A 10,620-nucleotide genomic window follows, 5' to 3' on the forward strand; every position below is an offset into this window, starting at 1 on the left:
GATCCCACATGCCGCGGAGCGGCAGGGCCCGTGAGCCATGGCCGCTGAGCCTGCGCGTCCGGGCCTGTGCTCCGCAACGGGAGAGGCCACAACAGTGAGAGGCCCGCGTACCGCAAAACAACAACAAAAAAAGACCTTCCTTCTCCAGCACACCCGTATCTAGTCAGTCACCAAATCTTGGATGGCCTCTCCAAGTCATCTTTCCTCTTCTCTTCCCCCATAACACTGCCTGATTCAGGAACCCATCACTTCTCTGCTATATATATGCAATGGCCTCCCTGTTAAGCACCAGACTTTTGATTTGCCTCTCTGATCATCCTCTTATCCTGTTTCCAGAGTGATCTTTTTATGTTTCACAATGTCACACTTCTTAAAATTGTACCATGGTTCTCTGGATTTCGGGTCAAGTTCAGATCCTCTCTTTAGCACACCTGCTGGGCTCTCTAGCCCAGATATTGCACAATGCACATCCTCCCCGGAACACACACACACACACACACACACACGCGCGCGCGCGCGCCTCCCGTGCCCATCCCCGCATCCACTGGCATGTTCATTGTGGTTATACTGAACAAGTTCTCTGTCCTGTTGCTTCACGCGCTTTCTGTTGCCGTCTGCAATACCCTCCCCCATGTAGCTACCTTCTCCTTGAACTACCTCAGAACCTAGGGCCAGAATTAGATTTTCCAGGAACTCTTCCCAGACCCCTCTGATTAGGGCCTCCTGTGATTAACTCAGCCTCTCCGCATAGGACACAAGCAGTGTGCCGTGATTTCATCTTGCCTATCTCTCCCGCAGTCTGTGTCACAACCATCTTTTTATCCTCCTTGCCAGGTATGGAGCCTGTCACACAGCAGGCCTCAGAAAGTGCTTGCTGAAAGAACTAATGTTAGAAGTAGCACCACAGGGCCTCGTGAGCCCCTCGAACAAAACAGCAAAGAAGACATTTCTGAGGCTTCTATATCAGGGAGTAGAGAGCCTTCGTGGTTTGCCATGGGCAGGGAGGACCATCTTTGAGCTGTGACGATGAGACAAAAGCTGTTTGGCCAGCCCCGATTCTTAGCTTACAGAGCAACTGGCGTGCACTACACGGGAAGCCGAAGCCAGAAAAACGACACTTCCCGTCATTCCTCAGGGCACCGCGGCGGGTTTCCCCTCTGCGTCACCGCCTCTTCCCCACGGAAGTGAAAGGAGCACTTCCGGGTTCGGCAATAACCTGGAACCGGCGGCCTTACCTCGGCCCTGTTGGGCCTTGTTCCGAAGCTCCGCCTTCGCTCCGCTCTTTCTAGAAACCCAGCTTTGCTCTTGGCGGTGCCGGACAGGTATTTCCTGGCTGCTGCGGGTACCCGCGGGACAGTCCGCTGCCCTGAAGCGGTGAGTCCTTTGCTCTGAGGAGGCTTGGAAGCTCCCGCCGGGAGCAGGAAAGCCAGTTCCCGGAGTCGCGGCCCCGGCGCTGACCTTCCTTCGCTCTTTTCCCTGTCCGATTGCAGCGTCCCAGACGCGTGTGTGAGACCCCCATGGCGGATACGACCCCGAACGGCCCCCAAGGGGCGGGCGCAGTGGTAAGTGACCGGGCAGGGCCGTGTGGCTTGATTTGCAAGTTAGGAAGGAGCAGGAAGTGTTGGAAGTCGGGTCCGAGGCGTTGTAGAGGCTCCTTGCTTTCAGGACTGGGATTACTGGTGCGGGTGGGGGTGGGGAGAGGGCCGATCGTGAGCGAAGACGTTAGAGGGAGCTACAGGTTTCTGTTTCTGAAGCGACACCAGGCCGGCCTGGAGCAGGTGGCGCTCACCTCATGCCCACCTGTATGCCGCGGAGATTGGGCCTTCTTGCTTCTTCCCACCCCTCGGTCCCTGTCCTGTGTCCTAAAGTTGAAGATGCCACCTGAGGTCGAGGCGTGACACACGCCTTGTTCCGCACACGCGTGTTGGCCCAGAACCGTTGTGCCCGTTTTTAAGCAGAAAGAGGGGAGCGGTCGTTTTCTTTTCCTTTCGTCGTTTTACGAAGAGAAATGTTACTATGCTTTTGTAACTTTTTTATTTTCAAGATGCAGGTCTGCTGCTTACTAGTTTCTTGTACCAGAAGCATAATTGTCCTCTAATTTTAAACCCTAAGTATGTGAACAGAGCCGAGTGACTTTTTTTCTTTTCAAACATTTGCAACGTCTCTTTATATGCACACTTTTTCTTTTTTTCTTCCCTTAATTTTGCTGAACCATTTGAGAGTTGCTTACATCATGATCATTAACCCATAAGTGCTTCAGTATTCTTCTACGTGACCACAGTGCAGTTATCACAGCAATTTTTGCAGTTAAATTTGGGAAATTTAACGTTGATACGTGTTATCAACCTAATACACAATTTATATTCAAATTTCCTCAGTTGTCCTTTAAAGCTTCTTCCTCCTTATCCAGACTCAATCAGAAAGTGTGCATTGCGTTTCCTGGCCTTTGGTCCCTTTTAGTCTGGAACAGTTTCCTTGTCCTCCTCCCGTTTTTGTCTTTCGAGAGTTGAGACCTGTTGTTTTGCAGAACGCTTCTCAAATTGGAGTTGTCTGATTCCCGCCCCCCCTCCCCCTACAGATGACTAGATTCAGGTTAAACATTTTGGTAGGAATATTAAATAAGTGATATTCCGTTCTTCTCAGGGCATTACATATATCAGGAAACATTTTATGTTGATTTAATCTCATCATTGGAGATAAGTTTGATCGTTTGGTTAAGGTGGTGTCCACCAGAGTCTCTATTGTAAAGATAACTTGTTTCCCTTTGTAAATAGTGTTCTATGTCATGATACTTTAAGATTGTGTGAATAATTTTTCACCTCAATAGTTTTTTCACCCAAAGATGCATTATGTCTTTTGCCTGAATTATTTGTAACATGGTCAGTCAGTTCACTCTTAAAATGTAAACCAATACGCTTTTTTAAACCTTTTTTAAATTGTGTAGTAAAATGCACGTGCATAAAAGTGTACAAGATGAAATGCACAGTTTAGTGATTTATCACCAAATGAACACCGTAAACAAATAGGTTTTAAAGAAAATGTTCTAAAATTAAATTTCAAACTATCATGTAGAATCTGAATATTTGTAGAGAAACTGAGCACTGTAAGCTGGATTCATCCTTCCACTTAACTACTGGTGATCATTTAAATTTAGAAGAGTAACAGTAGTAGGATTGGGTAGAATAAAGTGGAGGCATATATCTGAAATTACCTGCATACTGTTAGAAAGCATGCAATAAAATTAAATAAAAAGCGTCCTTGAATTTTAAAAGATACTTGCATTTTTCCCCAAAGCTTTTTTTATATCTTCTTTCAAATGATAAATAAGTTAGATTGCTTTGAGCAGTGTTTTAGGCTCCAGGTTAAGACCAGTTAGTGAGATTTGAAATCCTTTTCATGGAAACACTGTTTATAAAACATTAAATAGAATACAAAATACCAAAGTTTATCACACATAGTAAAGATAAGCATTGTTTTTGTGAGATTTTTGTTTATTTTATATACTCACATATGTCTGTATTGGGTCTTGATGTAAAAATTGTTTGTGTAGGTTCTATCAAAAAATGTAAAAGCGGACTTCCCTGGTGGCGCAGTGGTTGAGAGGCTGCCTGCTGATGCAGGGGACACGGGTTCGTGCCCCGGTCTGGGAAGATCCCACATGCCGCGGAGCGGCTGGGCCCGTGAGCCATGGCCACTAAGCCTGCGCGTCCGGAGCCTGTGCTCCGCAACGGGAGAGGCCACAACAGTGAGAAGCCTGCATTAAAAAAAAAAAAAAAAAGAAAGAAAAAGAAAAAAAATGTAAAAGCCACTTTAGAATTTGAATACACAATACAGTTTGAATGAGAAAACTGATTTTAAGTTATTGCATTCGTAATGATGGACACATCTGTTGGCAAAATGAAGCAAAAGAAAAGAGAGGATGAGGAAAAAATGGAGAAGAAAGTGATATATGGAAGTTTAATCCAGGGCCGCAGAAACCAGGCTAAGCCTTGTCAAGGAGCTTCAAGAGGATGAAGAAAGTCATAAAATCGGAGGTGTGAATAATGGCACAACTTCAGGTGCCATTAACACCTGACAGCCATATTTTGAGCCCCTACAGTATGCCAGGCTTTTGTGTGTATGTTGGCACATCCTCCAGAGGCTAAGTGACTATTACCATGGTTTTACATTTCTCCTTTGTAAGGTTGATATAGTCCAAACTGGCCTTGTGTGATGCCTTTTTACTCAGACCTGAGACTTGCCTGTTTGAATTTGAGATTTTTTTCTAAGAATAGGCATTATGGTTCTCTTCAGAGTAATTAATTCTTATTTAATGTTCTTTTAAAGTAGGTGAAGCCAGTATTACAAGTGTTGAAGGAATACAGACAATTGTAGTTAAATTTTTCTTGCCTAATTAGTCTTTTTTTTTTTTAATGTCAACTGGTATTTTTCTATTTAAGTACTTCCTATGCTTTCCATATCAAAACTATAAGGAGCGGACTTGCCTGGTGGCGCAGTGGTTCAGAATCTGCCTGCCAGCGCAGGGGACACAGGTTCGAGCTCTGGTGCTGGAAGATTCCCACATGCCGCAGAGCAGCTAAGCCCATGTGCCACAACTACTGAGCCTGCGCTCTAGAGCCCACGAGCCACAACTACTGAGCCCACGTGCCACAACTACTGAAGCCTGTGTGCCTAGAGCCCATGCTTCACAGCAAAGAAGCCACCACAAACAAACAAACTTATTTAAAAAAAAAAAACTGTAACGAGTTTGGCTTTGTTACTGAGCATATACAAGAAACAGTTGCCCTAAGAGTTTACACTTAATGATCTTAAAAAAACAATTGCTACAGGGGCATTGAGACATTTTGAGTAGGAATAAAACTATATAATATTCATCCTTAAAAACATAATTTGCAAGCTTAATTTACTACAGTATTTTTCTTTTTACATTCAGCAATTCTTGATGGCCAATAAACTGGACACGGCAATGTGGCTTTCTCGCTTGTTCACAGTTTACTGCTCTGCTTTGTTTGTTCTGCCTCTTCTTGGGTATGTATTATACATGTTTCTGCCTTTGGTATTCACTTGTTCACTTTTTCTGGAATAACTTTTAGGTGTCATACTTGTTAAACTGCAAGGGGTTCAGGGACAAATAAAACACAGGTCTCATCCTTAAGGCACCAATATTCTAGTAATACCAACTGGAGGTATATTTTATATCATGTTATTTGTGAAAAGTAACATCACATTGAAAATTGAGAGAAAATGGATGTGGGGATGAGATAAGTTCATGGTTTTTTTGCATTTTTGATTGTTAAAAGGAAGAATGGTTGCTTTATAAAATTCAGTTGGGTATTGTACATCAACTATGCTTCAGTAGAAATAAATAAAAATTCAGTTGGGTATATATATAAAGTGATGCTTCTAAAAAGGTATAGTAGGGTCAAGCACTTTTTTTTTTTATTGACAAGTAATAGATTTAGGTATTGTACAATTATGATGCAATTCACAAAGGAGGAAGAGACACAATAGTTGTTAACATCTCATGATAACCTCTCCCCTGGTAATTTGCAGGTTGCATGAAGCAGCAAGCTTTTACCAACGTGCTTTGCTGGCAAATGCTCTGACTAGTGCTCTGAGGCTGCACCAAAGATTACCACACTTCCAGTTAAGCAGAGCATTCCTGGCCCAGGCTTTGTTAGAGGACAGCTGCCACTACCTGTTGTATTCACTCATCTTTGTCAATTCCTACCCTGTTACAAGTATCCTTTTGTACATTTTTGACAGTGAAATTGCCTACTGAGTGTATAGGAGATCGCTTCTTCTTATTTTTTGCTACAGGAAGGATTCAGCAATGAGGGTGTTCCATGAAGCCTGGGTTGGTTGGTTTGTTGGTGCTTCATTTGAATGAAGATACATTAAGTGTAAGAATTTCTGACTCTGAAATGTGAAGTCCAAATTTTGAAGAGCTGATTGGGAATTTTAAACTTTGTACCTTTGATCTTGCCTCTTGTAAGCTTCTTTATTAGCAATGGGTATTTTAAAATTCAGATTCAAAGCACAAGCCTATGGAGGACTTATTTTAATATATGTTTCCTTCATTTAATTCACACATTCTTTGGGAAAATGCCCAGATACCTTGCCTTAAGAAAAGAGAAGTCCTCAGCTCTTTCTTTAAACTCCCAGTGAGCTAGAAACAAATGGAAATTAATCAAGAAATAACTTACTTAAGCTGAGAATGGGATAATTAATAAAATAAATAGAAATTAGTATTTGCTATGGATAGAGTAGAATATAAGGACACATGGATACTCTCTGGAGCCAATGAGAATTAAATAACTCATTTGGAATTTGTATGTTTATACATTTCAAAAATATGTTGTGGGATAAAAGTAGGTATTCTTAAAAAGGAGGGGAAGGGATTCTGCAGTTTGGTATGTTTGGGAAGCAATGGGTTAAACATTGTTAAATAGATTTCTTTACTGTAGGACCTTTGATATGGTAGTGTGCATTGTGAGACCTAAGAGTTATCAGTGTTCCCTAAACTTAATCATTTTAATGGGTTAAATTGCCTGCCCCCCTGCCCCCACATGAATCATCCCTCAGGGGAGTATTCTGTACTTTCAGAAGTACTGTTCTTAAGTGTTCTTGAATAATTATGATACAACTGTGCATAATGGAAAGCGCAATCAAATATATCTCTAACACTAAATACTGCCTATTTAGATAATATTTTCTATGTTCATGAAGTATCAAATTTTAAATAGATTGTTTATAAGTTTTAAGGAAAAGAGAATAGGAGGAAAATGGCATTTTTTTGAGCACCTATTTTGCCAGTATATACAGACTTGACATACTTAATCCTTGCAACACTCTGAAAAAAATTATGGTGAGCATTATATTATTAATAAGGCTACTGAGGCTCAAAGAGTTTAAAGTAACTTGCCTGGCATCACATTGGCAAGTGAGTAGTAATGTAGGTAAAACTCACTAGGTAATTGTTGTACTACAACTGTAAATGATAAGCACATTTGTTTGGCATATCATTGGGTTGACCTGGCTTTTGTCAGCCACATTCATTGAGGTCCTTTATAATCACCAATATTAAAATTCTTGCTTTTCTGAGATATAATGGGAAATTATATAGAGGTTCATATTTCTGCCCTTACTAGCTTAAAATTTCTTTGAAAAGTAAAACAAATGATAGAAGCTGTGTTTTCTAGGTAATTAATGTAGAGGAAATTGAATACATCAATACTGACCTCTGGGACAGTTTTATTGAGTGAATCCTGAGACGGTGCCAAATGACTCATGACAGTGAAGACAACCTCTCTGCCTTTTCTATCCAATTAGTTGTTTGCTAGGCCATCTCTAGGGAATGTTGGAGATTAAGGATTTAATGTTCTTTAAATTCTTACAGGGAGGGGAGGGGGGAGTATGCAGTGGGAATAACATAAACTATTAATTGGCAAGAAACACTAATCTGATTGCTATTATGTTAATAAAGGTGATCCCAAAGTCATGTTCTGATCTTTGCTCTTAGAAAGGTGTTGTATTGTCCTTTTTCTGTTGTACACTCTTCACCCCTTGTGTTTTCTAAATAGTTTAAATGTAACAATGAATGCTAAGGTTATGAATCTCTTATCAAGGATTTGTGGACTATAGAATGTTAGAGATGTAAGACTCATTAGAAATCCCTAGGTTTGATCGCTGCAAATTCGTATGACAGAAGATGGAACTTGGCCTAGGGAAATGAAGTTAGTGTCAGAGCCAAGAGTGAAACCCAGATATCTTGACTCTGAATTGAGGATTCTGTAAAAAGTATAAAACTCTCTGTGTGTGTGTGTATGATCTCTACTTAGGAGATTGACATTTTACTTAAATTTCATGAATGGCACAGAAGAATTAGTGAGGATATTAATCGGAGAACATTTATATTAGAGAGTTAGGATTCTTATAATACTTGGCTATAGGTCATTGTTTACTAGCCACCTGGAACTTAGGAACCTTTGGGTCTTAAATGATGAGTTATGGTTATAATGAATTTGATACTCAGGTTATGCTGTAGTGGTCATTTCCCTCACACCAAGCTTTCAGTTGGTGTAGAAAAATAATGGTTTATTTCTTAGAAATTGCTACTATTTTTAGGACAAGTATTTTTGCCCTTCATAATTAACTGTCTATATCATTTCATGGAAATAACTTGGACAAGTGGGGTTTTTTTGTTATCAACCTAGTAGAAATTGGTGTAAAGTCTTGAGCAATTTCCATTTTTCAGAAAGCTGAATGAAAATTGTATATTTTATCTATGACATAAAGCCAAACAGTGAAACTCAAATATAAGGATTCTTTGCTCACATCTGTAATTAAACTGATGAGACTCTCAATTGACTATATACAAAACCAAATATACACTGTCTTTTTTATTTGTACAGATTGAGAACACATTAACTGTAAAAGCTTGATTGGAACAGTATCTCAAAATAATGGGGTCCTTGTAGGAAAGAAAGAATTAAACATCTTTAGTTGAGGAAAATTTGAGAACTACTCTTTAAACCATTACTCTATACTCTTTCCTAAGCAACTGAGTTGATGAAAGCAGTACAAAAGACTATTTTGGTATTTGAAGGCTAAGTTATTCTGTCCAGGATGACCATTGTAGGGTTAAAAGCTGTATTACTTAACGGTTTGAGATGGCCTAGATTTCAACTTAATTTAGCCAGTGTTCGCAATATTTTATCCAATAGGAATAGGTGAAAAAGCTTTTTTCACTATTTTCTTCATAAAAAGAACTATGAGGTTTAAAAAATGCAAGTTGACTTTCTTTACAGATTAAAAACACCTTCATTTTATAAAGTGTATCAGTAGACCAAAAGCCATCAGTGAACTCATTTTAGCAGATGCCATTTTAGATCTGTATATTTGAACATAATACATAGCCTGTTTTGCAAAGTGCTTGATGAATTTTTAATGTTTTCCTTAATTATTTTCTTCAGTGAGTATTTTCCCAGTCTTGTTATTTTCATTACTTCATGCTGCCACATACACGAAAAAGGTCCTTGATGTAAGTAAAATTGTGCTGGCTTTGTTTTTTGTTTTTGACTCCTGGATTTACAGATAGTTAACACAAATTTGAGTTTTAAGACATTAGGGCATTTGTCACAAAAAGATCCTGTATTCTGTACAAACTTGCTGTAAATTCGTGATTTGAAAGTTTTGGTATTTTTTACTGTTTAAGTTTCGATAAAATAGTACATTTTGTAGATAAGGAGTTGTATTTAAGCTTACCCCCCAGTTCCTGGAGTAATTTCTGAAGTTTGAAATAGATCTTTTTATTTAAAAAAAATCATATATTTTTGATTTGATAAGTTGTCAGGGATCTCTTGTCCTGTCAGTAATTTTAACATACCATGTGTGTAGAGTGTACCAAATTTCTTTTACACTGATGTTCAGAACTGCTACTTTCCTAAATTTTTTTCTTATTACTGGGTTGGATCATTAAGCCTAATAACTTCAGTGTGCCAGGCAGATAGACTGCATATGCACTGAAATTTGAATTAAAATATCCAAAATTTTGCCTTGTGTTGGCCTTCTTATTTAACCCTATAGTTCTTGGATCACAGCAGTAATTGGACTCTGTAATTTCTACCTTTAATCAAGTAAGGAGTCACAGATACTTTAACTGTATTTTTGGGTAGCCAGGTTTTGTTATGGTTGGAGAGAGATAACCACCACTTTTCTTGAAATAAGGAAGATAAAGTGTCTATGAATGAAAAGGGCTTTTATTGAAGTTGTTTCTCTATTTAACTCTACAAATATAGAAAATACAATAAAGCAGGAAAATACGTTAACTTTTGTCCCTAAATAATTTGTACATTTTTATATCATCATTTTTAAATAATTGTCTTTTGGTTGTATTGTGTATTGGATATGCAATTTATCTAAAGAAAGAAAATAATTGAGTGATCAAAAATGCTTTTGTTATTTCTAATGTTTGTTTTCTTATGTTTTAGGCAAAGGGTTCAAATAGTTTACCTCTGCTGAGATCTCTCTTGGATAAATTAAGTGCTAATCAACAGAATATTCTGAAATTCATTGCTTGTAATGAAATATTCTTGATGCCTGCTACAGTTTTTATGCTTTTTAGGTAAGAATAAAAATATACTTATTTTAGGAGGCTGGTGTCTTAAGTGAACATAATAAATGTATCACCTCAAATTTTATCCTGCTTACATCTGTTGAAGTACATACTGAGATTCAGAGCTTAGATGGATCTTAGCAATCATCTTTTCACATGATAGTAGAGAACCTGAGAGTATAGTAAACTCCTATAGTTTACTATGATAAACCTAGGCATTTGTCTTCTTTATTATTCCTTGTGATTTATCATTTAACATTTTAAAAATTAATTTCAGAATAACTACTTTTGAAAGAATCTTAGGAAGGCTAGTTTAGTCCATTCTAACATTATTGAGATGATTTTTCCCATACTAGAGAAAAATCTGAAAAATTAAGGTCTGGTATTATTAGTTGCTTACTGCCACCTCCATATTTTGTTTGTATGTTAATTATAGAAGGAATGCATGAATAAAGAAAGCCTTCCTTTTTCCTTTTTTCTTTTTTTTTTTTTTTTTTTTTTTT

General features: G+C 38.5%; 1 protein-coding gene across 1 annotated transcript in view; it reads left to right on the forward strand.

The window, feature by feature from the left end:
- Nucleotides 1-1,425: 1,425 nt before the first annotated feature.
- The window catches only part of TMEM33 (transmembrane protein 33), a 21,583-nt gene continuing 12,388 nt past the window's right edge, over nucleotides 1,426-10,620 (forward strand). Inside the window, exons 1-5 of the mRNA XM_007453043.1 lie at nucleotides 1,426-1,562; nucleotides 4,934-5,028; nucleotides 5,554-5,741; nucleotides 8,976-9,043; nucleotides 9,993-10,126. Of these exons, the coding sequence (XP_007453105.1) occupies nucleotides 1,518-1,562; nucleotides 4,934-5,028; nucleotides 5,554-5,741; nucleotides 8,976-9,043; nucleotides 9,993-10,126 (530 nt within the window). The 5' untranslated portion in view covers nucleotides 1,426-1,517. The remainder of the gene's footprint in view (nucleotides 1,563-4,933; nucleotides 5,029-5,553; nucleotides 5,742-8,975; nucleotides 9,044-9,992; nucleotides 10,127-10,620) is intronic.

Source organism: Lipotes vexillifer, unplaced genomic scaffold (genome assembly GCF_000442215.2).
Source record: "Lipotes vexillifer unplaced genomic scaffold, Lipotes_vexillifer_v1.1 scaffold1272, whole genome shotgun sequence".
NCBI lineage: Eukaryota > Metazoa > Chordata > Mammalia > Artiodactyla > Lipotidae > Lipotes > Lipotes vexillifer.